Genomic DNA, 26,919 nt, shown 5'->3' with positions numbered 1-26,919 from the left:
ATATACCGTATTAGGGGAAAGTGGTAATAAAAATGGTTATACTGTATTAGTTAAAATAGCATACAAAAAGGCATTAGAGGGAATCGATTGCAAAAATATGCCCATCAGTTAAAAAAAAAAAGCATGCAAAAATGTGATTATTAGGAGAAACGCTCTATAGAATGGTGATGAAGTTTCATGAGGATTTATTTTTAAAAAACACAAATTGTAGAAATGTGGAGAACTTCATTTAAGATTGGGAAAATAAGAAACTGAGAAACTCAAAGTTGGCAGATCCTTCTATCATTTTCAGAGTGACAAAATACATTAGGAACTGGCATTTATAAGGACAGTTATTGTTCCAGAGCATGCAGCAATAAAAGAAAGCAGGGAAGGGTGTACTTTAGAGGCAATGACCAACAAGCCCTCATAAAAGGATAAAACTCTCATATACACACTTTAGTTGCAAGGTGGCATTGGGCCAGTTCCTCTGGTGTTTTTGCCTCAAAGGATTTCTTCCTTTATCTATTTCGACGGTTTCATCTATCTTCCTTGTTACTGCTGTCAGGATCCTAATCAGATTCATCAGTCTCTTTTTCTTCTCTCCGTCTCAATCCCAAATGAAACTCTTCATTCGGCAATTTTCTTCTCCTGTATTAAATTGTGACATAACCAGCAGCTCCCCAGCTCATGGAGGCTGTCAATCAGCTCGCTTGCGTTTATTACACACTGGTGTCAGAATGGGATTACCACAAACCAATTTGTGCTCTGCAGAGGCAGGGGACAGGGAGAGAACTAGGGAAGGCGCTTGATCTGAAAGCAGGGGAAGTAGGGCCTACTTTGCTTTTACATGTCACCGTAGGCCCTAGTGAACATTTGAACATGAGCTGCATCAGGCCAGTGGCTCATTCAGTCTAGCATCCTGTTCTTGAAGTAGCTAACCAGGGGAAAATCAGTACCGTAAATGGAATATGTTCAGTGGTCACAAAATGCAGGGCGGGGGTGAGAGGATGAGAATGGAATGGCAAACCTTCCAAACGAGCATGGCTGGCTTAGATTGGCATCCTGAACCGGAACACTGCACTAATAAGTAGAATCATAGAATTGTGGAGTTGGAAGGGACCCCCAGGGTCACCTAGTCCAACCCCCTGCAATGCAGAAATATTTTGCCCAACGCTGGGGCTCAAACCCACGACCCTAAGATTAAAAGTCTCATGCTCTAGCGATTGACTTCTTACTACTATTATTACTTCCGTAGTAGTAGTAGGAAGAAGAAGAAGAAGAAGAAGAAGAAGAAGAAGAAGAAGAAGAAGAAGAAGAAGAAGAAGAAGAAGAAGAAGAAGAAGAAGAAGAAGAAGAAGAAGAAGAAGAAGAAGAAGAAGAAGAAGAAGAAGAAGAAGAAGAAGAAGAAGAAGTTGTTAAAGGCATAAGGATTGGATTCACTGATTTTTCCGGCAGCCTAATCCTGGAAATGAAGCTTGTCGGCATCAGACAAGGGGGCAGGCTGATAAAGCAACCGGTTCTGGAGCTGCAAAAGCAGACTTCCTTCCGGGAGGCGGCGGCAGAGAGGTAAGGAGGCTGGCTCGCTAGCTAGGCCCCCGATTTCGGTCCTTTCCAGACACACACACCCCTTTCCGATCTCGCTCTAGCTCAGCGGAGAATGAAAAAGAGACGCCTGCCCGGGCAGGCGCACAGCACCGCGCGTGGGCACCTTGCAAGCGGGGCGCGCGCGTAGTTCGCAGGCTCCCCTGTCGGTGGCGCGGGGCGCCGAGGGTTAATCCGGATCGCCCGACGCGGCGTCGCGTCACTTGCATAATAGGCGAGTTTAATTAGGTAGCCTGGAATGTGCCCGGTTAGCAAATGCGCAGATTAAACGCTGATTGTCTTGGCTAGGCGCGCGCGCACGCAAGCACACGGTTAACAAATAACATCAATAAATCAGACGAAGCGAGCTCCATTGTGACGTCCGGAGCATAACAGGCAAAGCGGCGTGTGTTTTAATTGGTGTGCTAATTCAGCCTTCTTGGCTTCACGTCGCTTTCAACAGCTGGGGGGAAAGTAGCAAGCAAACCCATCTGTTCCCCCCTGGGTAGTAACAGTTCCTGTCTTGCTTCCTACCAACCTACCAGAAAGAAAGGAATATTGTTTTTTATTTGTTGGGAAAAGGAGCAATAAAATCATACGGATAGAGAAAGGATTACAGTATTGTTGTTTAGTCGTTTAGTTGTGTCCGACTCTTCGTGACCCCATGGACCATAGCACGCCAGGCACTCCTGTCTTCCACTGCCTCCCGCAGTTTGGTCAAACTGATGTTTGTAGCTTCAAGAATACTGTCCAGCCATCTCGTCCTCTGTCGTCCCCTTCTCCTTGTGCCCTCCATCTTTCCCAACATCAGGGTCTTTTCCAGGGAGTCTTCTCTTCTCATGTGGTGGCCAAAGTATTGTAGCCTCAGCTTCAGGATCTGTCCTTCCAGTGAGCACTCGGGGCTGACAGTATAGACATGATTATAGTCAAATGGAGCTTCCGAGTATACATATAGTCTACTTTATACCAGGCAAGGCTGTGAGATTCTCAGAATGTCTAGCCAGCTCGTGGTGGTAGATGATAGGGAACCTGTGGTCTTTCAGATGATGTGGACAGGCCGATGGTCAGGGAGCTGAAGTCCAGCCAAATCTGGAGAGCCACGGGTTTACCTTCACTCTGCTAGATGGACCTCTGGTGTTCTGATGTCACGTAACAGCCATTGGTACACAAGCAGACAGAGCTGTGGAACAGACGACCTCAGAAGGTGGTGGACTAATTCATCGGAGGTTTTAAAACAGAGGTTGAATGGCAATCCATCAGGGATTCTTGATTCCCGCATTGCAAGGGATTGGACTAAATTACGCTTTGCATCCTTTCAAACTCTACAGCTCTATGATTCTATGAAGTCTAGACACGCTCGATTTCTAATCTGTATTGGCTGAGCTGCTGTGATATTCTGAACTATCTATAACCATTCCAACTGCTCAAGGAGAGTTTGTAGTCCAGTTACAGGTAGCTAGCCATGTTGGTCTGCCGTAGTCGAAACAAAAAAAATAAATCCTTCCAGTAGCACCTTAGAGACCAACTAAGTTTGTCATTGGTATGAGCTTTCGTGTGCATACACACTTTTAGTTGGTCTCTAAGGTGCTACTGGAAGGAATTGTTTTATTTTGTTTCATAGTCCAGTTACTGTGAGGAAGGATGCTTGTCAGTTTGCCTGGGATTAAACCCTCATATGGACTTGATGGCAGGGAATGCTGCTTGGGAGGAAGTATGTTTCGAACTGTACCCTTAAAGTCCAGCTTATTCTATAAGAATGGTAGCCTGCACCTGGGAAGGGAGGTTTTGTTCTGGCCCGCAGAGGAAACGAAACAGCTTATATTCTTAAGAAGTGTGCATGCACACGAAAGCTCATACCAAAATAAAAACTTAGTCGGTCTTTAAGGTGCTACTGAAGGAATTTTTTAAGTTTATGATTGTAACTCAAGGGCTGTAGGTCAGTGGGAACATTTGATCTGCATACAGAAGCTGCTAGCTTCTCCAGGTAAGGCTTGGGATCTTCCCTGTCTGAAACCGTGGACAACCACTGCCAGTCAGTGTAGACAATACTGCACTAGATGGACCAATGGCATGGGATGAGGCAGCTCCCTGTGTTTCCTAGCAAGCTGAGCTTCAACACCTTATAGAGTGCTGTCTCTTTTACTGTAAATACTTTGTACATTCTCTCTTACTCCTTGTAAATTTAAAATTAAACTAAAGTGTATCGGACACCTTCTGGAAGTGTGAAGCCAAGATATGATCACCTAAAATCCCACACCTTCCTTCTTAACCCTCACTCTTCCTACAATTACTAAATCAACTGTGTACACACTGTATCTTTAAAGCACATTATTTCCCTGAAAGACCTCTGGGCCCTGTAATTTTCCCTTCACAGAGTAACAATTCCCAGCAAGCCTTAACAGGCCACAATTCCCAGGATTCTATTGGGGAAGTCATGTGCTTTTAATGTATGACATAGGCACAGCCTGACTCATTCAAATATAAGGTAGGGTCCTCTGTTTTGACTCTTTTATTGATTTCTAACTCTTTTGGACTTGGCTTATTAATTCAGTGTCTGTGCCAATTAACACTTGCTAGTGTATTTTTAATGAGCATGCTAATTCCCTTCTGGATAAGGATGACATTGATTTAGATTTATCTTTGTGGTCCTTGTTAACCCTTGGGGTGCCAAGTTTCCGAGTGCGCTCAAATCTTAAAAGTCAAAAGAACCCCAAAGCAGAGTCAGGGTTGCATGTGAGAACTGCAGGCTTCTATGCAAAGTGCATACTTCATGTCACGCCCTCCTGGGTGTTAGGGAGCCAAGAGGTCCTTGCTCTAACCCATAATCACTACTTCCTATCGGTGCTATTTTTTAATTAAAGGTAAAGGGACCCCTGACCATTAGGTCCAGTCGTGACCGACTCTGGGGTTGCGGCGCTCATCTTGCTCTATTGGCCGAGGGAGCTGGCGTACAGCTTCCAGGTCATGTGGCTAGCATGACTAAGCTGCTTCTGGCGAACCAGAGCAGCACACGGAAACACTGTTTACCTTCCTGCCGGAGCCGTACCTGTTTATCTACTTGTACTTTGACGTGCTTTTGAACTGCTAGGTTGGCAGGAGCAGGGACCAAGCAATGGGAACTCACCCGTCTCAGGGATTCGAACCGCCAACCTTCTGATCGGCAAGCCCTAGCTCTGTGGTTTAACCCACAGCGCCACCCACATCCCATTTTTTAATTACTTGGGCACAATTTCTTCTGCAGTGGTGGGAGAAAGCTGCACAGATCTGAATATTAAAACAAAGGAGTCTGGGTTTTTATTGGCTCTGCTACTGTACCTTTAACAGCAGCCTGGCATACCAGGAAATGATTTAACAGTTTAAGTGTGTTGAGCTGCTTTATAGAGGCTGGGGAGCTGGGCCTATACAAAAAGTTGGCAACCTTGTTCTTGGGACTTTTAATTCCTACTGATTTCTGTGCATCAGGCAGCAGAGCCAGAAAACCACAATAGCAACCCTACTGTGGCAAAGAGACCTGGGATATGGGTGAATAACTTTTATTCTTATCTTCCAGGTGCCCTTAGATGGACAGAGCAGGTGGAAGATGGATCCTGATATCTCTCTCCTATTCCAGTGCCCATCTCCCAAGGGCATCACAGAGGCTCAGGTCCGAGCTGAGCTCTCCCCACTGTACGACCGGCATCCACTCCCTGGTGACAGGGCCCAGATCGAGAAAGCTTGGGTAGCACGGCGCCAGCAGAGCCCGTGGCTCTTTGATGGAGCCAAATTCCGTCTCCACTCGATCCAGCTGGAGGGGGACATCTTGACCTTCTACCTAGGTCTCACCTGCTACAAGGACTTTGTGGGCACCAACCTGGCGGACGCAGCTGGGCAGCTCCAGGAACGTGGGCGTGAGGACGTGGGGAACAGCCAGGCCTACCTTGCTGAGCCCCTGGGGGTGGGCGCCATGCTGCACACAGCGGATGACAAGTTTGTCTTTTTGCGGCGGAGTCAGTGCGTAGGGGAGGCACCTGGGAAGATCGACATTCCTGGAGGCCACCCTGAACCACAGGTTGCTGGAGTGCCTGGTTTTGTGTTTTGGGGGTGTTGCTGTTGAAAGATTGGGTCAAATTTCAGTACTGTAAGAAGTGATAGGACAGACATCAGCTTTGCAGATTATCCCAAGGGCTCCCCTGAGTCCATCTCCTTAATTAAGGTGGACCACAGGTTGGAAGTTCTCCTACCACCTTAGCTTGGAGCAGAGCATCTGCTTTGCATGCAGAAGGTCCCAGGTAGGGCAGAGAGAGTCTCCTTGCCTGAAACCCTGGAGAGCCATTTGGGCCATTGAGAATGGAGCTGTGTTCCTTGAATGGGCCTGTGTTCTTCTTCCTGTGCCTCGCTTTGCAGGTTGTCATGGGAGATGCTGCCTTGGAGGGGCCCGTCCGTCATCAGGACCTCCCAGGAGAATCCGTGGTCAAGGAGTTGTTCTGCTCTGTGCTGCGAGAGATCCAGGATGAGGTGAGGAGAGGGCAGGGAAAGGGGAGCGGCCAACGACTAGGCTGCCCTCCTCTCGTTTCTGAACCAGCTTTTGAGAGTGACTCTGAACCAGATTCCCCCTTCCCTTCCCAGGTGAACCTTCCACTGCCCACCCTCAGCAGCCCAAAGTTACTCGGAATAGCCCGGAACGAGACCAGTGCAGGCCGCTGCAGTGCTGAATTCTACACCAGGTAATGTGCTGAATCCTGATATGAAAAGTAGGCCTCCCTCTTCACTATCATCCTAGTACCAAGCTGTGGTTAGTTATGAAGAGTGCATTGATTTTTTTCCTGCTTACGGATGTTTTTGTTTTATGCATTGTATCAAAATATGAAATGAGCCTACTGGTCCACAAAGGTCGACAAGCTATGGTTTGGGGGAAACCCGCACAAGTGGAAGGCCTTGAGAGGTTGGATGGCCATCTGCCATGGGTGTTTTTGTTGTGATTCCTGCATTGCGAGGCATCGGTCCACATGACCCTTGGGGTCTCTTCCAACTCTACTACAGTGGTACCTCTGGTTAAGAACTTAATTCATTCCAGAGGTCCGTTCTTAACCTGAAACTGTTCTTAACCTGAAGCACCACTTTAGCTAATGGGGCCTCCTGTTGCCGCCGCACCGCCGGAGCACGATTTCTGTTCTCATCCTGAAGCAAAGTTCTTAACCTGAGGTACTATTTCTGGGTTAGCGGAGTTTGTAACCTGAAGCATTAGTAACCTGAGGTACCACTGTATTCTATGATTCTATGAGCTGATGGGGCAACACTGTAGGAAACAACCCTAAATAAAGATCTTTGCCAGGCTCTGAAAGGAGAACAAGGTAGCTGTGCCAGCCAAATCACCCTGGAGTTAGCGTCCCACAACTGGGGTGCCACCGCTAAGAAGGCCCTCTCTCTGGTATACATCTGCCTCATCTTTGATGGTGGTGGCATCCACGGAAGGCCCTTCTACAAAGATCACAGTGCATGGGTACATGGAGACAGGCTGCCCTTCAATATTAGAAACTATCTTCTATTGAGCCCCACTCAATCATTCTTTGTCCTGCAGCTCAGCTGCTCCATCATGGTACAGCCTCAGCTTCTCCCCACTTTACCTCACAGTGTGGGCCCTGCCATGAACATCTCTTTCTCCAGGCCCAAAGTCTCCCCAGTTTAGTCTTCAGCTCCTAGTCCCTACACCCACCATCAGCTTCACTGGTTGCTTTCTTCTCAACTTTGCTATTCATTAATTAATTCAGGTGCAGTCTCAGCTCTGAGCAGGTGAGGCACCATTATGCTATCGGGGGTCCTGAGGCCCAAGAGTCAACCAGCATCATCTTTGTTGACAGAGAGGTAAGTGCTGGAGCTGGAGGCAAAAGTGTGTAGCTCAAGGGTGGGCAGCCTTAGACCTGGGTGTCAAATACAGCCCTCTAGGCCTCTCTGTCTAGCCCTTAGGCTTCTTCCCAAGCCACACCCCCTCACCGCCCCTGCCTTACACACCCTCCTTGAGTATTTTTGGCCTGGCTGTCCTTGAACTCTGATTATGTGCATAATTCTTGGGACCCAATTCCTAGTTTATGTTGATAAGATTGGACGGCCAGCCATCTAAGCATACAGGAACCTCCTAGTTTCCCCATTGGCAAGTGCTAAGGCCCCTTTACGGAAACATATGCCTCCTCTGGACTCAATTTAGAGTTAATTAGAATACATTAAAGTGGAGTTCATTGTGTCATCGTCCCCCTTTTTGCATGCCAAGGCCTGTGACCCTGTCACCCCCAATATAGTAAAATAACTAGACAGGACAAAGAGTGTAAGTGTCAACCCCATTTTCTGCATCTCTTTTAACACATGGCTCCCTTTTTCTCTGTGCAGGATGTCCTGACAATGGAGCAGAGCGGGGACTTTTGGAAGGAACTGTGCCCATCAGCCAAAGGGGCCATAGAGCTCTACAGAGGGGTCATGGGCACATGCCAATGAAGGGCCCATTGGGAAGAGGTACTTTGAGGAAGTGAACCACTCTCTCAGGGACTATTCAGAATTACTTTACAGAGCACCCAGCTACCCCAAAATCACCAGCAGTCCTTTGGCAAAGCAGGAATATTATGCCATGGATATGGATAGTGGGATTATTCTCACCTCCCAACCCCCCCTTGAAACTGCACTGGCTGAGACCCACCTTAGCGCCTTGTGACCCTGTTGCTGTGCCTGTTTGTGCAACCTGTTTCTCAATAAAGAAGTAGTATTATTTTTTAACGATTAGTTATCTCACCCATGGTGTGATTTCAGGTTTTTTTAGCATGCACTGGGCCTTTCTCTGCACCTCCAATATCCTCTTCTCATCTCTGTTACTAAGAGGATCCTCTTCCCCCTGTATCATAATTCCCAATATATCTAGGTCTGGTGCACCCTGTTTGTACAAATTATTTGCCAAGAGAAGTGAATTCTGCAAGCAATGTTGCAGGGTGGAGTGCTCAGTCTTCCAGCCAGACAGCCGTGCCCTTTCCCAGGATACTCCATTCCACTGTTGGACGCAGCAAATTCCTCTAAGTACCAGAAACCATTGGAAAGGAGAATTGTTGTTGTGTTTGGTTCCAGCTTGCTGTCTTTCCAGACTGGCCACTGTGAGAATAGTATGCTAGACTAGATGGGCCACTGGCCTGATCCAGCGGAGCTTCATCTGGAGCGTCTTTAAGAGGAGAAAAAATAAGTTAAAATTAGGAGTCACTGTAAAATGTCCATCAACCTTAAAAACAAAAAAACAAAAAACAAGAAACCAGAACTGCAGTAAAACTCACCATGCAATCTCATGGGAGGCTTTTAAACAGAGGTTGGATGGGCAGGGAATCTTCAGCTGTGATTCCTGCACTGTGATTCTATTTTCATAGTAATTTCTGTTTCTTTTGCACATGCAAATCACAAATGTGCAAAGAACTGCAGTAAAAAGGGCCCAAGATGAGAAGGGCTCCCAAACCGCTCGATGAACAAAGCTTGCCTCCTCCCAGGAATAAAAGGGGCAGTGAGGCCGGACCCTCAAACAAATGTGTACTACATTTGCACATGATCGCCCTACAGCTATGGAGTGTCTCCAGAGTTGTGCAAGAGCCTCAGAAGACTGAGGAATTGGGGGAGGGTGGGCAGGGTGGCGTGAGAGCAGTTGCATTTCAGGGATTTAGCTGATCTTCCCCCCAGAGCGTTGCTTATCTGGATTACTGGCAGCTTGGAGGCAATTAACAAATGGGGATCCGGGTCCCCCCACAATCCCACTAGTCTTTCACCCACCGCCTGAAGCGGATTAGTGTCTGAGCTGTGACCCGAGGTGCTCAGGTGCTGCATTTACTTGGCTATTTCTGCTTTATACTGGGGACATCCCTCCCCAGCCCCCATTACACAACGGACATGGCTTCAATCCATGGTGGGTTGCCAACTGTTGAGGGGAAAGTGGCCCGGCCTGCTCCTGCGCATTTAACAGCTGCTTCATCTGTCTAAAGCAGTGTTGGCCAAACTTGGGTCTCCAGCTGTTTTGGGACTACAATTCCCATCATCCCTGACCACTGGTCTTGTTAGCTAGGGATGATGGGAGTTGTAGTCCAAAAACAGCTGGACTAAAGGAATTGAGAGGGAATCCCCCCTCCAATGACATGAAAGGTTAGCTTGAACACCTTGCTAACGCCAGCAGATCAAGCTGCAGTTGAAAGCATAGGTGCACGGGCAAATAATAAAAGCTGGCAACCTGTAATCCATGTAAAACTCCAATCTATCAGACTCCCAAAAGGGTGTGAGATTAGGGACAACTTCACAAACATTGCGTTTTTCTTAACTCTTGGTGCTTTAAAAAAAGGTTATTATTTATGAAGCATAGTTAATGCGCCCTACAGTTTACAGAGGCAAATAGTTATCTGCCTCAAAGAGTTACAATTGGTAAAAGGAGGCAAGTCTCCACACAGCCAGAACTTTTCATGCAGTAATTTGAGGCATTGGAGGGGGGGGGGGGATGCTGCTTAGGTGCAAGAAAGATGCAACTTCCTTTATTTTCTTGTTACCGTCTGCAGAATTCTCTGTTTTGATAACCTCAGTTGGCCCAAAAAAGCTAGTATGAGAAAACTGCTCTTGACATCCCATTGGTCTTAACTAGTAGCAGGAACTGTGTTTGAGGAGGAGGGTAATTGGTGAAGGTACAACTGAAGGATCCCCCCCACCCCTGCCGCCGCCGCCATTTTATAAAGTCTGTGGAATAATGCAAAAGGGTCTTCTAATAAAGCTCTGTGGTTTTAATTTATTACATGTGAAGTTAATATTATCTCAGACTCCCTGAGGGCAAGGTGGCATTTCCCTTGGCGCGCCTTACTGCCTCTTCCAGAAGTTCCATCCACCTGCCAGGAAAAGAGGGGAAGGGAGAGAAAGACTCACTAAAAGGCAAAAGCCCCCGAAAAGAATGGAATAGCTGTGATTTGTCATTAGAAAGGCTGACATTAAGAGAGGCCCCATATCTCAACAGCTTCTTTGTTCGGGGGAGGGGGTATCTCTCTCTCTCTCTCTCTCTCTCTCTCTCTGTATATATATATATATATAGAGAGAGAGAGAGAGAGAGAGAGAGAGAGAGAGAGAGAGAGAGACTGTGTCATCTGTGTCTGTGTCTATCTGCCTGGATATTTTTGGGACCCACCTAATTTGTGTGACTGTAAGTTGTTTTAAACTGCTTTTAATATTGTGCTCTGTTGTAACATACACCCTAGGACCTTAGGGTGAAGGGCAGGTAATAAAATAGAACATTAACAATTACACACACACTTTTTTAAAAAACACAACAACCACAGGTGTGTGTGCACATGTACAGAAATAGCTGGACACTTGCCCAGAATGGGAAAAGGCAGCAGGAAACAGGGCAGGGCAAGGCAGAGAGAGGAGTAATTGAGGGCTGGTTAGTAAAAACAACTCCAAAACACATCCTGGATACATTCCATCAAGCTCTGCCTGCAACTGGGCAGCAAACAGTGGAATACAGTGGTACCTCGGTTTATGAACACAATTGGTTCCGGAAGTCTGTTCATAAACTGAAGCGTTCATAAACTGAAGCAAACTTTCCCATTGAAAGTAATGGAAAGTGGATTAATCCGTTCCAGACGGTCCGCGGAGTAACCGTTCATAAACTGAAGCGAACTTTCCCATTGAAAGTAATGGAAAGTGGATTAATCCGTTCCAGACGGGTCCGCGGAGTACTTAAACTGAAGCGTTCATAAACTGAAACATGGGTGTAATTGGTTCCGGAAGTCTGTTCATAAACTGAAGCGTTCATAAACTGAAGCGAACTTTCCCATTAAAAGTAATGGAAAGTGAATTAATCCGTTCCAGATGGGTCCGCGGCGTTCATAAACTGAAAATTCATAAACCGAGGTGTTCATAAACCGAGGTTCCACTGTAGTAACAAATATCCATGATCGAAAAAGCAGGAAAGTGGGAAAGGTAAATGTGCCACAAAGAAATGTCTGCTCCAGAATTGTGGGAGAAACAACAGGTAAAAAATCTTACATATTTTTTTCTGAAGGTGTTGAGGCAACGAGCTCATACAGATAGGGTACCAATTCCGATGTGCAAATGACAAAGACAGCTCGCGGATCTGGACAGAGAGGAGAGACAAGATGGAGGAAGAGGCAACACACCAGGGCTGGCCTGTCTAGCTCACAACCTTAAAATGAGGAAACAAGGTTTTATCCCATTTTACCTGTGGCCACGGAGCGGATCAGCACCACATTCAGCTTGAGGATGGGGCTGATCGTTTGCCAAGTGCCTGAGGAGCCCCACACCCTCTTCCTGTGGCACTTGAGAACGAGTCTCTCATCCTTCCGCTGCAGGAGCAGCAGGAGATTTTCCAGTAGCAACACGTGCAAATCTAAGAGAGAGGCAGAGATTTTGGAGTGTCTAACCTGCTTCTCGTATCCAGATAAGAACATCAGGAGAGTTTGGCTGCAGGATCAGTCCAAAGGCCCAACTAGTCAGAAGAACAAAGGAAGCTGCCTATAGCAGTTCAGGCCACTGGGGTCCACTAGTTCAGTAATGTCCACACTGACTGGCAGCAATGGCACTCCAGGATCTCAGGCAGGAAGTCTTTTCCCTAGCTTGACCTGAGGATGCTGTTGGGGATTGAACCCGGAACTTTCTCCATTCAAATCAGGTGCTCTCTCACCAAGCTAGGATGACCCTTCTTCTGAAGGCAGCCTGTCTGGGAGAGTCTTTTAATCTTTGGCCTGTTGCTTTAGAACAGGCATCCCCAAACTTTGGCCCGCCAGATGTTTTGGACTACAGTTCCCATCATCCCTGACCACTGGTCCTGTTAGCTAGGGATCATGGCAATTGTAGGCCAAAACATCTGGAGGGCCGAAGTTTGGGGGTGCCTGGTTTAGAATTTCAAATACCATTGGAAGTTTTGATGTTTCAACAGCTGATGCTTTTGTTTTTCAGGGTCTTGTTCTAAAATTGCTTCGTTCTGTCAAACTTTCTGCAAGCTGCTTGGTTCATCTAGCTCAGAAACCCAGCCAGATGGGTGGGGTATAAATAATAAAACTATTACTATTACTATTTTTATTCATCTGACTGGCAGCAGGGTTTGGGGCTCAAGAGTCTACCACCAAGCCACAGGGCTGCCCCACTTGGATTACTATTAAAAGTGGGATATAAACAAAGTCAGTGAGAGAGGAACTGCAGAAACCTCCACTCTGAGAGGCATATGCCACATGTGTGTGTTTGTTGGGGTGAGGTTGACAGCCACGTACCCACAGTCTTGTCTTTGCTCAGGCGCCAGCGCAAGGGGCCCTCGTGGATCAGGCACTGACTCCGGAGGTCAATATTCTGGACAGCCAGGACAGAAAAGGGCAGCGTTTTGAAGAGCGGAGAAGTAATATAAAAGCAGGAATTCAGTCAGAGGACGATGATGGGGAGGGCCATACCTTGAACTCTGCTGCCTGTGCATTGGTGGTCCACTGCAGCGAGGTGGTGTCCAAACACATCTGATAGGTCTCCAGGCGATGATGGTTTTCGGCCTTCTTCACAATCTCTTTCACACACTGAAGGATTTCTCGGCATTGGTCCCGAGCCTGGCACAGCTTCTGGTGCTCTGAGGACTGTCCTAAGCAAAGAGAGAGGGAGAGAGAGATGGGCTGTCACGCTGCTGGCAGTTTGTTTCTATCTACCAAAAACTTGGAGGCCGATTTGGAAACACAGGGGTGGTCCTTAAGTGGTTCCCAATACAAAACAGACACAACACTGCATTTAAAGGGAAACGACATTGGAAAAGACAGATGAGCAGCACTGCAGTAGGAATACATAATCCCAAGCAATCCTTGTTTTCTAATAAGAAAGTTGGCCTCTGAACACCCCTTGCAACCCTGCAGCCCCACCGTCTGCTAATACTAGCAGTGGAGGGGTGTGTATACACACCCATATACCCATCATCATTGATGTGTGTATTCACTTTCCACAATAAGCTACGCTCCATGTAGCCCACAACATCCAAAGGTCACAAAGCATAACATTTAAATTACAGGAGATACGACTCTCCTCCCTTTCCCAGCACACACATAAATATGTAGAGACAGAGATACCATCAGTGTGTTTGATAATATTATCCAGCAGCAAAGGGTAGTTTGTCAGCTGCTGCATTTCAGAGAGAATGAGATCTTTCAGTTGATGGTGGCGGCACTGGTAGTTGCTCTCTGCTTCCTGGGAAGGGGAGACAGACAGACAGACAGACAGACAGACAATATGCTTCTGTTACATATGTAGACTGGAGACATGTCCTGTTTGTGGGCTTCCCTTTGGGGCATCTGGTTGTCAACTGTGAGAACAGGATGCCTATGGCCTGATCCATCTGCAGGGCTCTTCTTAGGTTCTTATTCTTATGGCGGGGGTGTAGGTTTGCAAAAGACCCATCCAGGGGGCAATTGGAGAACCACCTTCCTGATGGAGAGGAAGTGCAGAGCTTTCAGGAGCCTTAAGAGACAAAACAGCTCCACTCTCCATTCACATCTCCCCCTCCTGCTTTCCTTCTTTTCCTGGGGGATGTTGTTGTTCTTCCTGCCCTAGACCCAGAAGGAAAGCAGGAGGGGGAGATGTGAGTGGACAGTGGAGCTGTTTTGTCATTGTAAAAACTGAGGCTGGAAGTGTGTGTATGGCGAGGGGGAGAACAACATAAGATGAGTCTGCTGAATCAGGCCAATGTCCCATCTAGTCCACCATCCTGTTCTCGCAGTGGCCAACCAGATTTCTATGGGAAGCCCACAAGCAGGATTCAAGCACAAGAGCACTCTACCCACTTGTGGATTCAAGCACAATTCAGAGGCACTATCGCATTCAGGGTGGGTAGCAGGGAGAGGAGGATAGGCCTCTGGCCTTCCAGAATGGAGAAAGAGCCCTCCAAGATTTCCTCTTGCACTCCGCACTGAAAGTGCAGACCCAGCATCTGAGACAGTCTATCCCTCCCCCTTCTTTCATACGAGGACACAGATACCTGAATGATGAGGATACCTGAATGATGAGCCGGAATCGAGTGTCCTTCTGCAGCTTGGTCTCGATCAGCTCCAGGGCCTTGGACTGGTTCACGCAGAAGTCAGTGACCGCCTGCTGGATCTCTTCGCGTGCAGGCCCACCAAACTGGGGGGGGGGGAGGAATAATAATTATAATAAGTATTTATTATTTATACACTGCCCATCTGGCTGGGTTTCCCCAGCCACTCCCAACAGAATATTAAAAATACAATAAAACATCAAACACTAAAAACGTCCCTAAATGGAAGGGGGCAAAGGGGGCAGGGGAGCATAGCTGCCAAGTTATCCCTTTTTTAAATCCCTTATGCTGAATAGGCTTCATCGCGAGAAAAGGGAAAACTTGGCAGCTATGCAGGGGAGAGGAAACACTTCCTGGTTAGAATCAGGCAGGTCAGGAAATCAAGCGGCCAAACTCAACTAGAGCCCCAAACACTGCCTGCACACACAGCCACATCCCCACCACCAGCCCAGCCACTCAGAGATTGTTACCTGGGAAAGCATGAAGTGTCCAATCTCATGGATGATGGGCCCTTGTTCTTGAAGTGTTTTCATCGATTCTGACAGAGAACCTGGAGAAAGGACAGGAGGAGGGAATGGTGAGAAAAGGGGGGTGGGGAAATAGCCACAGCAGAAATGGGAGGGGGAGAAGGACAGACATGGTCTCTATCTCTTTTTTTAGTACTACCCCCCGCCCCCCGGCGATGGGCCGCAAACCTGGCCATTATAGATTGGCAGACCCTCCAAATGTCTCTATTTTCCAGGGACAGCCCCGGATTTACAGAAGCCATTCCAGTTTCTGATTTGATCCTGTAATGTCCCGCTTTTCCTTAGGATGTCCCTCTTTTCATTGGTGAAATGTTGGAGGGTATGGAGTTATATGACACCCGAGCCAAGGAGATAAGTAACTATACAACCTTTAGAAGACATCTGAAGGCAGCCCTGTATAGGGAAGTTTTTATGATGCTTTTATATACGGTATGCTGGAGGCTGCCTAGTATGGCTGGGGCAACCCAGTCAGATGGGCAGGGTTTAAATACTATTATTATTATTATTATTATTATTATTATTATTATTGAATAGGATGCCCCTATTTTTATCTGAGAAATGTTGGAGGTCCTGGGGAGCGCTGCTGTTGCACTCAGGTCTAGATGGACCTCCTTTGGCCTTATCTAGCTGCCTTCTGCTCCAATGGTCCTCCTGAGTGAGGGCCTTTGATGGAGGCGACCCTCTCCCTCTACTCCTGACCCAACCGTGAGCAAGCGACGGTCTGTGTGAGACACAGAATGGGGGCCTAGTCCAAAGGGGCTCCAACTGAATAAGAGAGGCAGCCTTACTGTGAATCTTCAGCAGCTCTGGGAGGTTGGGGAAGAGGAGGGCCAGCTCCTCCCGCGAAAGAAGTTTCTCCCTAAACATGCGCTGATAGAAGAAGACAGTCAGGACACGCAGAAGCCGCAGGTGAGTGGCTTCCATCACAAACAGCTCTGTGCAAAGAGAGGGGAAAGGGGAAGAATGTCAGCTAGGGGTCAAATCCCAGCAGGATCCAGGAATGAGGCAGCTAAAGCAGGTTCATTGAAAAAAGCCTTGGGTTCTGCCTTTCAAGAGGAGACTGATCATGTTCTCTTCCTGTACTGGGAGCAAGTCCATGGAGTTGCTGTTGGCAGAGCATTAAGAAGCTGCCTTATTCAGTCAGAGACCCTGGTCCACCTGGCCCAATGCCTTCTTGTCTCTGACTGGCAGGTGGCTCTCCAAGGTTTCTGGGGTCTTTCCTTCTCATTCCGACCTGGAGATGCCATCGGATATTGAACCTGGGGCCTTCTACATGCAGAACATGTGTTCCATGAAGGGGCTGTGGCCCTTTCACTAAAGATAAAACAAGATTCCAATACTCACAGTTCCAGATAAAAGGGGCTGATTTAAATGAGAATGCAGGAAGCTGTCTTCTAATGAGTGAAATACCGTTGGTTCAGTGCTGTCTATAGTACGTGGCAGAAGGCGCTCCTCTAGAGGGGTTCAGGAAAGGGACATTCCCAACTCTACCTGAAGATGCCATCGGAGATCAAGCATGGGAGCTTCTGCAGGGAAAACATGGTCTCCACCACTGAGCTATGAGTCCCTTCCTCAGCATGGGCACCAATATGCAGCTGATAGCTCTGGTTACCAGTGCAACACGCACAAACACCATTCATCTATGGATTTCCCTTCCTCCTCAGAGACATTACAGCACACTTCAGGGCCAATAAGCCTTCTTCCCACCCTGCTCCCCTGGCCCTGTGTCAGAACTTTACAGGTGTCCATCTTTATTGACCCATGTGGGTCTTGCCTGGAGGGCATTTCACTAATGGCCATTTTTAAGAACTCAAAAGTTCCAAGCCACATGTACAGCCAAGGACACACTTCCCAGGAGAGATCTCACTAGGCATTTCTTCCACTTTTGCTTAAAGTAAGTTGAGATCCTTCTAGAGCCCAATGACTTTCTGAGGGTAACCCAAAGTATGAGCCACAGAATGACCACCTCACCATTGATAGCTTCCTGGTGGTCAACCTCCTGCTGTGGCAGGGAAGACGCAACATGGCGGCCGACAGTGTCTTTCCACTTCTGTGAGCTCAGGTCCGACACATAGAAGAGGTCATCCCCCAGCAAGGAGGGGAGGGAGGGGTCTGAGGTGGACCACAAGTTTGAGGTCTCGATGTTCCTGTGGGGGATTGAGGAAACGGGAGAGGAAGGGTGTCAAAAGAGAGTCTGCTAAAGGTCCTCCGGGCCTCATACATTGATTTTGGACCTTTCTTGGGACTCAGTGTTTTATACAGCATTAATGAAGGAGACACGGATTTTCGTTGTCACATTCTTGGCAGACAGACATTTTGCTTATTATGTATATTTTACTGTTTGATTTTATTGTATTTTGTATTTTAAGTTGCTTTGAGACACTTTAGTAACAAGTGATTAATAAATGTAATAAATAACAATGATACCTCAATGGGACCCAAGGGAGTGTTTTTATATGAGAGTCTTTCAAGCTGCATTTAAGTCCCTCTGGGGCTTCTTCCATGACTCTGGCTAGCAATGAACATTGTGGGTGTGGAAGAGAGGGAATAAATGACAGGAAGCATGTTGAATGCAAACCAGGAATGTCTCTTCCTCCACCACCACCACCACTTCCACGGTCCCTCCTACTAACAGGAGGGCCTTGGTGTTCCTTGTGTTCCTGACCACTCCATATAAATGGCCTCCCTCAACCCTGTGCCCTCCAGATGTTGTTGGACTACAACTCCCAGCAGCCCCCAGCCAGCACAGGAGTTAGAATAGTCAAATAACCGATGAGCATCTTCAAAAACTGGCCATAGGGGACCACACAGCATCAATATCTCTCCCCTACCCCCCAACTTTACCTTCTGTGAAAAGAGGACAAACAGCCCCCCATTGTGCAACGGGAAACGACAAATTTCCTGCACTTTCAACTGTACTGAGGAACACAGATGTCTACGCTTTCAGCGGATCCAAAGACAGATGTCTGCACTTTCAAGTGAGCCAAGGAAGACCAGTGTCTGTACTTTCAGCTGATCCAAGGCTCAAAGCAGACTCCTCACCAGGCCTCCTGGGAAACAAATATGAAGGATCCCACTGTCGGTTGTGAAGTCAAAGCCTGGCCTATTCCTTAATTTACCCCTCACCCTGTCCTCTCAGTTGGGCCAGGGAGTTGGATCTAGGCTACCCTTATAACGTAGTTAGTTCCCCTAAACACCCCCAGCCTCACATGCCTCTGGGACATCAAATGAAATAAGGCAAGCCTTTTAATTTTAGTGTGTGGGCTTCATTGTATTATGGAACCCACTTCTCTTTCAACTCGGGTACACACCCACATTCACAACATCTAGGCATCTTTTATAAGTGCTCCCAGGGACCTTTCTTGGTGCTTAATTTTATGATTACATGAAAATCCTAACTTTCCTCCAAATAACTCAAGGAGTTGTACGTGGCGCTCCCCCCCTCTCCAATTTATCTGCACAATAGCCCTGTGAGGTAGGCTAGGCTGAGACTTGGCCCAAGGTCACACCCAGTGAGCATCACGGCCAAGTGTGGATTTGAACCCTGGTCCGGAACGAACCGCTACACTCCAGTATATTATAATTTTAACTGCCCTTCCTAGTTTGCTATCTCAAGGGAGAGAGATGTGGGAATCCCTTTCTCCTCCCTGACAGACCCTCTGAACAAGGGGCTGAGGCGGGTGCTCCTTGTGTTCACCTGGTGCATTCGTTTATAATAATGCATGTCCACCTGTACTAGTAATTGAGATGACATTGCATAAATAGGTGGGTATACCGGTATTAGAAGATGTAAGGTAATATTCAATAGGAAGGGGGAGGTGGAATGTTAGTGGCGAGTGATGATTGGCTGAGCAGGCGTTTTGAAAAGTGGTTTGAATGCTGGGAGGGAGTCAGTTGAGAGTCAGTTGGAGCCTGGAGATCAGAGAGGGAAGAGCTGGGGCTTGGGGTGGATGTGCAGCAGGGTTGGTTAGATGAGCGGCAGAAGAATAGAATAATGGCCTGGTTAGAGCTGTAATAAAGGGACAGATAAGATACTGGGACATTTGAAACCATAAGCTTTGTGTACTCTAAGGCATCTTGGAGCCCTCAGTGTTTTTTCATTTGATGTTCTTTCATAAATCAGTTTTATTCCACCACATGCCTCTTCCTAGACCTAGTCTATGTAAGGGCTACTGATGGCTCCTAGTCACAATGGCTGTGCTTTGTCTCCACAGTCAGAGGGAGTAATGCTTCTGAATTCCAGTTGCTGGAGACTGGGGCAGTGGGCAGAGGGGTGGAGAGTACTCTTGTGCTCGGATCCTGTTTTGAGGGTTTCCCTCAGGCATCTGGCTGGCCACTGTGAGAACAGGCTGCTGGCTTGATCCAGATGGGCCACTGGCTTGATCCAGCTGAGGTTGTTCTGTTCCGATCCAAGTGATCTGTGGTGGCAGCGGGATGGGGTGGGGAGGGGTGTTTGGTAGGGTATCCAGGAAAGACCCAGCTCATAGCAGTACAATTTGAAGTGAAAAGGTGGCACAGGGAAGAGTGAGCAGTGCTAGAAGACCTCAGAGACACCCATCCCTTCCACCCGTCTGTTCCCCTGTAGCTTCACGGGAAAGGAAGTAAATTTATACAATATATGAAGGACAATTGCAAGCAATTAATAACACTGGCAGGACTTATTTAAGAAGACTTGTAATGTTGATTATCTATACCTTTATACATATTGGTTAAAATCTTTGACAATGGAAAGGACATAAATGTAAAGAGGAAGAAGTATATAATGCTAGGATATAAAAAAGAATTAAGGTAACCATGAGATGGGAGGGAGGGAGGTTGACAGTTTATTTGAACAAACAATGTGGAAAAATATGAATGTATGTGATGGAAACTTAATAAATATTACCGGTATATATTTTTTAAAAAAGGAAAGGAAGCTCATAGGGGGTGGCCCTAGGGGCAAGCAATCATGGCAAAAGCTTCACTTTGCAGACTCCAACTAGGCCAGGGGTAGGCAACCTAAGGCCCATGGGCCGGATGCGGCCCAGTTGCCTTCTCAATCCGGCCCACGGAGAGTCCAGGAATCAGCGTGTTTTTACATCAGTAGAATGTTTGCTTTTATTTAAAATGCATCTCTGGGTTATTTGTGGAGCATACAAATTCGTTCATTTATTCCCCCCAAAATATAGTCCAGCCCACCACATGGTCTGAGGGACGGTGGACCGGCCCACGGCTGAAAAAGATTGCTGAACCCTGAACTAGGCCATCACCACCATGCCTGCTTCCCAGAAACTGCTCAAGCTCAGCCACTGATTTCTGACACAATGAAAAAGCTACACAAATGGGAGAACAAATATTTCATTTTCTTAAAACGCTCATAGACCTTTACAACTGAAAGTCAGAAAACACCTCCCAGCTTCCTCTGGCCAGGCAACACCGCAACAAGGGCCCTGTTTCTAAGGCAGGTGCGAGATCCTAAAGTCCAGCTGCCTGTCTTTTTATTTTTATTTTCTTCATTTTTATTTCAAAATGTCCATAGATGGTCTTGAAGCCACCACAACTCCTGGGAGAGGCAGGGAGAGAGAAAGAATATTTGCAGGGTGGTGGTGTGTCACCAGCTCCTCCTCTTGGCCAGAGATGGTGGTAAACAATTGCTCTGGCAGGGGAATGGGATGTCTGGAACAGGTGTGGTGGTGAAAGTGGCTCCACGTGGGGGGTGGGAGTGGCTTCTCCTCTTGGTGGGATGCAGGGTGGGAGCTGCTTCTCTTGGTGGGGCAAGGTGGGAACAGCTTCTTGGGGAAGAGTGGGGTAGAGGGAGCTCTGAGGGGTGGCTTGGACCAGAAGAATCTCCTTTCTGTCCCGGTGTAAAATTTCTTCAGGGCTGCCTTCTGGCCTAGAAAGGAGAGAGAGAAGGAAGGTACTTTACAACTGCCAAGCACAGCACAGCCTCCAGTCTGACTCACAATGGGAGAATCTCCCTACCCCACAGCCTGCAGGCTCCAGCTCCTCACTTATTTTTGAAGGTGGGAGGGGCTGCCTGATGTGCCTGCGGGCTGCCTGCTCACCTTTTGGTCACAGCACTGAGGTGAAGGCTCTCAATATTGGTCAAGGGTTTTTCAAAGACCCCTCCATTTGCTCTCTTCTCCAGCTTTGGGCCTCTCAGCCACTTCTCTCTTTACAGGAGCATACCTGACACTCTAGGCTTGGATGCATCCTACTTATTTGCTTTTTAGTCTAGGTGAACAGAGAAGGGCGCTCTTGAACAGCACATGGGGATTGGGGTGAGGTGGGGTGAGGTGAGGACTTACAATACTTACACAATGAAAATGAAAGCGGAAACCTCTTCAGTTTTCTCAGCCTACATGAATGACCTGCTCTGGAAGAGCAGCTAGGAGATTGGCACCACTGGAAACCACTATCTGTGCCTTCTTGAACTCGTTTGATTCTTTCCCCCAACACACACACACACACACACACAGAGAGAGAGAGAGAGAGAGAGAGAGAGAGAGAGAGAGAGAGAGAGAGAGAGAGAGAGGCAGCTTCCACCAATTTGTTCTCTCTAGTTCTAGAGTCACATGATTCATACTCCCCCTCCATTTCAACCCATTGACCTGCCTCTCACAACTGAGGCCATGTGCAGATGGGTCAGAACTTTCATAAGAGGAAATGGAATGGAATACCAAGTCTCCCACATCCCTGTTCCTTTGGCCTGCTAGAACACCGTCCCACCCCCACCCCACCCCCCAACTCCTTGCGTTCAGCCTGCTGAGCTTCTGTGAGAGATGCTTGATGGTCTGGAAGATAATCTTGGGTGAGACATCCAGGGCCACTGCTGAACCTTTGAGGGGGGTGGGCAAACCATCCTTCATACCCTCCACCTCTTCTGAGCAAGAGGAGACATCGGGGGGGGGGGGCGAGAGAGAAAGAGAATGGGGGGGGGACCCTGAATCACAGGAAACACATTATATGCCCAGCACTCTCAGAGAACTCCCAGGAAGTACCAAGATGGGAGGGCAGAAAAAAGGGAGATATATCTAGGAGTCAAGCACATGCAGATTAAATCTAAAGAGGTTTTAAGGAAGAACAATCTGCTTCCAGAAGGATCCACAGGGTCCCCTGCTCCTGTCCCACCATCCCCTTGTGATGTCTTCCCTTGCACACTGTAGGATTAGGATCAGGAATGTGGGTTAGTCTGCAGCTGCAGCTTGTCACAATATAAAAGTGTTGGGGTTTTTTTAGCAGATGGGAAGCTATTGACAAGGATGGCTGAGATGGCACAAGCCAACTGTTTCCTCTGTTGTCGTCCCCCAAAAAATCCCAATGGGGAGCTCTCACAGGGACAGGCTTGCCTCCAGCATCTTGATGCCACCCCTGGCCCTATTCCCCTGGCAGAAATGCCCATCACATATCTGCTTCAGCTCTACCACAGGGAGGACAATCTGAGGGCAATCTCAGAGAAGATACACCTCTCCCATTAGCTATGGCCTCAGCCGGCAGTCGCAAGCCCACCTTTCTGTGCCATTTTGTGGTGGCTGCCATCCCCTTCCACATGTTTGCCAGCACCTCAAGGGGGCTCCTTGGGAGGAACCATCTACATCTCCATGGGTGGGTGGGTGGGGAGGTGTATGGAAGATGACAAAACAGGACAAAGGGATTCCTCCCGGATTTTGACCTCCAGCTCAATAACATTGGGAGCTTCTTGTTAGGCAGGGTGGCGATTGGGACATTTTGCTGAGGTGGGGAGGGGAGAAAGAAAGGCATTGGAGAGTCTAAACCAAAACAGCCACCCCATCGAAGTCCAAAACGGGAAGAAGCCAATAGTGGGGAGGAGGGGTCCCAACAGAGAAGACCTTCCCTCCCTCCCTGGCCTTTTCACGGGGAGAGGCAGGAAATGAGCAGGATACTCCCAGAATGCCTTGCAACCCTGTCGGATCTTCGCTGCTTACGTGTGTGTGTGTGTGTGTGTGTGTGTGTGTGTGTGTGTGTGTGTCTACCAGCCACTCACCAGAAGTCCCTAATCTCCTGCATAACTTGCTTCTCTGTTCCAGGGTAGGGGAGACTGCACCACCCACCCATCAAGCTTCACCCCCACCTCAGCAGCAAGCAGCAGAATAGCAACAAACATGCATGACTGAAAAAGCAGGAAAATGTGGAAGATAAACATGCCACACCCGCACACAGAAAAGTCTGGTCCAAAATCTGATCTGTTTGTGATGTAAGCCATGGCCACCATCTGGAAGCTCGCTTGAAGTCCTCCTGTGGACAGGCTGTTCTCCCAAGACCCCTCAACCCTCTCCTTCCACCTGAGCAGTTTGACCATGAAGGGCACCCTTCGCCACCATTTTCATCTTCTACTCCCTCCTACCAAAAGGGGAAATGGGGTGGTAGGAGACAGCAGGTAAAAACCTTACATCTTCTTTTCAGAATATGTTGAAGCCACCAGCTCATAGATCTGGGGTTCCGGTTCAAAGGTGGAAATGATGAAGAGGACTCACATTTGAAAAGAAACAAGATGGAGGAAGAGGCAACACACCAGGGCTGCCTTGTATAGTGTTATGTACTATACACTCTCGACTCCGAGTATATTTCATATAGCTTACAACCTTTAAACAAGGAAACATGCTCTCCCTTTTCATCCATGAGCAGGGCTGAACATCTACTTGGTGTCTGAGGAGCCTAGCACCCTCTTGCTGTGGCATTTTAGTACCAGCCTCGCACCCTTTTGCTTCAGGAACACCAGCAGATCCTTGAACAGCAACGTCTGCAGATCTAACAGAAGCACAGAGTGAGAGGGGTTGTTGTTAACCTGCTTCATGTATCCTGATGAGAACAAGTGAGCTTGGTTGCAGAATCAGGCCAAAGGCCCATGGAAGCTGCCTAAACCACATCAGGCCATTGGCATCCATCTAGTTCAGTACTGCAATCAGTCTGTATAAGTTCACTTTTGTGAAATCTTTTCCTAGCTTCAAAAATAGGGTTAACGAACATTTTCCATGTTTGTGGGACTGACACCACCCTTCTAAGTTGTATAATAATGTATAAATTGGCAGGGGGTTGGATTGGATGGCCCTCGTGGTCTCTTCCAACTCTATGATTCTATGAAATTGAATAATTTTGCAAACCATGGGGACAGCTCAGTCTGAAACACTTGGTAATACTGGTATTCTCCAGATAACCAATCTGGTCCCAGTGATTTACCTGTCCTAAGGTGCTTAATAACATTAAGTAACCACTTCCTGAGAAATTGAAGTGAGCCTGCTGTGCTCAAACCAGATCACAATGTCCCTTGGTAATTCAACTGCTCTGCTTTTCCCAGTCAGGACTCTATGAGCCCCCTCTAAATCCACTGAGGCCAGTGGATTATAAATGCATAGCTGCCAAGTTATCCCTTTTTAAAAGGGATTTTCCCTTATGCTGAATAGGCTTCCTCGCGAGAAAAGGGAAAACTTGGCAGCTATGTAAATGGAACCATATCTTCCCCTTCTACTTTTTCAGGTAAACCACAACATATAAGGTTTTTTTGTGTCTGTCTTTGTCTGATTTTTCTTCTAGCTTAAGTGCTAGATTGTCAGTTGCCTTTTGAAGCAGCTGAATTTCATATTTATTTTCAAGGGCTGTATTCATAGATTCATTAGATGTTTTGGAGATTTCCTTAAAGGCTCCCAATAGTGAGTCAAATCATCTTTCAAAGAAGACTAGAGCAATTGCCCAGTCTGAGGCTAGCACTTGTGGGATTCATTTTATGTAAGCTCCTATGACACCTTGTTGCCCTCCATATTGAGAGCAGATTTGTGACAGCTTGCATGCGACAGCTTGCAGGTCAAGGGGCAGAAAAAGGCAGCATTTAAAATAGGGGAAGAGTAGTATAAAGCCAGGAACTCAGGGAGACCATTTGAACTCTGTCACCAGTGAGTTGCTGATCTGTTCCAGAGAGGTGGTATCGAGGTACTTCAAATAGTTGTCCAGGCACTGCTTGTTTTCTACCTGCTTCACTGCCTCATTTATGTACCAGAGAATCTCTTGGCATTTGTCCCAGACCGGGCAAAACTTCTTGTGCTCCAAGGCCTACCCTCAGCAAAGAAGGTGCAGTGTGAGAGAGATGGGCTGGCAGCTACTAGTGGTTTATTTTTATTTACCAAAAATTTGCTTTTGAAAAATGGGTAGTCCCAAAGCGGCTCACCACACAAAGCAGAAATGCTGCATTTAAAAGCTGCATTTAGAAACAAACTGGTATGGTAAAAAAATCAGGTTTAGAAGCGGGCGCAGGAGCCAGACATAATGCAAAACGATCCTTGTTTGCTGATACAAAAGTTGGTTCCTGAACAACACTTGCGCACTACAGGCACAGACCCACGGTGTGCTAATGCAAATGTGTGTGCATGTTACATAAACACACAGCATCACCTATTTGTGTGCTGACATTTCACAGTAAGCCATGCTCAATGTAGGTCACAACATTCAAAAGTTATTTGCATAACAGTGCACACTTCATTCAGCCAAGTGGGTACTTTGGGGGGGGGGGTCTGTATGTCTCTTTTCTCTGCATTGCTTTAAGAGAGACCCCCCCAAACATTATAACTGATTTCATGGAATAAGACCTGTACTCATTAGGCCTGACACCCAGCCATGTCTGTGAAGATTGTGTTTTTGCTAATAAAGAGTCAACTCCAACTTTGATTGACTGACGCTTTCTGACAATAGGTTTGGCCACTTCTCAATATATTTTGGGCAAACTCGGCATGAGGGTTCCTGAGGTGCGACTGGCAGTTGTCATTGATGATTGGACACCAGCCACCATTTTGACTCAATATGGTGGACTGATATGTCACTTTGGCATGACTTCACCCGTTTTATGGCATAGGTTTGGCCTCATAAGATATTGCTCAGCATAAGGGTTCCCAAGGATGGGGGCCAGTAGTTTTCATTGATGTTTGGAGGCTGGGTGCCATTTTGATTCAAGATGACAGACCAAACATGACTTTAACCCTTTTGAGGCATAGGTTCAGCCACCAATCAAGACACCATCACCAAATTTGGGATGAAGGTTCCTGAGGTAGGGTGGCAGTCTTCATTGACATTTGGATGCTGGGTACCATTTTAATTCAAGATGGCAGACTGAAACATGCCTTGGCATGACTTCCCTTGATTTTTGGCATGATGAGTCCACTTTTTTGTTGTTTCTACAAATCTGTGGGTGCACTCTCTGCTAGTGTGTAGGCTTCTAAACAGGGTCAAATGGAAAGGATAGGGTTCGGGCCGGGGTTCGGTTTAGAGAAGATTTTAGCGAGAAAGTGTGGGTCTATCTCCTTATTTATTCCCCCTCCACCCCATTCAGGTTGTATGAACAGGGGAGATGGGGGAACCTGTACTCTTGTCAGGTCCTTTGGGGAAGGGTTGGGAAGTGGGGGTCTGCTCCGCCCCACATACCAAAATTTTCCTCTCCCAACCACCTCTCCCCCAGGCAGGGGGTAGCCATAGCAAGCAGCACCCAGGTCAAGCCCTTTTGATGAAAGGGGAGGTCAGGGAAGGCAGAAAGGGGAATATGTCTCATTCTCTCTTCTCCCCACTGCAGGGGGCACAGGGCCCCGAGAAACCCTGGGGGAGCTTCACACGTGCCCGTTCTGCAGGCGTGGCGGCGGCGCCCTTTAGCGAGCAGGTGACAGGTGGATGGAGGGGGATGCCTTGACTTGGCCATCGGCGCTGCTCCTGCGCCCTCCAGTGGCCAACGGGGCTCGCTGCAGCCGCCTCGGCCCTGCCTCTTGCCCCGCCTAGCTGCTGCCGGGATTTGGTTGCCACGGCGACCGC

General features: G+C 47.6%; 2 protein-coding genes across 3 annotated transcripts; one reads left to right on the top strand and one right to left on the bottom strand.

Moving 5' to 3' along the window:
* The first annotated feature begins 1,241 nt into the window (after positions 1–1,241).
* Positions 1,242–8,849, top strand: NUDT22 (nudix hydrolase 22). Of its 2 annotated transcripts, none has more exons than XM_035099415.2 (6): positions 1,242–1,548; positions 5,114–5,611; positions 5,947–6,057; positions 6,169–6,266; positions 7,311–7,404; positions 7,924–8,849. In XM_035099415.2, exons 2-6 carry the CDS (start codon positions 5,144–5,146, stop codon positions 8,026–8,028), a joined length of 876 nt encoding a protein of 291 aa, XP_034955306.2. In that variant the 5' UTR covers positions 1,242–1,548; positions 5,114–5,143; the 3' UTR covers positions 8,029–8,849. The 2 variants fall into 2 exon arrangements, with proteins under 2 accessions (XP_034955306.2, XP_034955307.2); XM_035099416.2 differs by lacking the exon at positions 1,242–1,548 and adding an exon at positions 1,567–4,048.
* Positions 8,850–10,345: 1,496 nt separating this feature from the next.
* LOC118076234 (rho guanine nucleotide exchange factor 11-like) lies at positions 10,346–18,859 on the bottom strand. The gene is made up of 11 exons (XM_035098860.2): positions 18,792–18,859; positions 17,107–17,282; positions 15,924–16,070; positions 15,079–15,158; positions 14,569–14,694; positions 13,647–13,764; positions 12,993–13,171; positions 12,819–12,894; positions 11,771–11,938; positions 11,578–11,665; positions 10,346–10,421 (listed from the first exon to the last, which is right to left on the bottom strand). Exons 1-11 carry the CDS (start codon positions 18,857–18,859, stop codon positions 10,346–10,348), a joined length of 1,302 nt encoding a protein of 433 aa, XP_034954751.1.
* Between the last annotated feature and the right edge of the window lie 8,060 nt (positions 18,860–26,919).

This window comes from Zootoca vivipara, chromosome 17 (genome assembly GCF_963506605.1).
Source record: "Zootoca vivipara chromosome 17, rZooViv1.1, whole genome shotgun sequence".
In the NCBI taxonomy this organism is placed as follows: Eukaryota; Metazoa; Chordata; class Lepidosauria; order Squamata; family Lacertidae; genus Zootoca; species Zootoca vivipara.
Note: the sequence above shows the minus strand (reverse complement) of the source record. Positions and strands in the feature narration are given on the sequence as shown.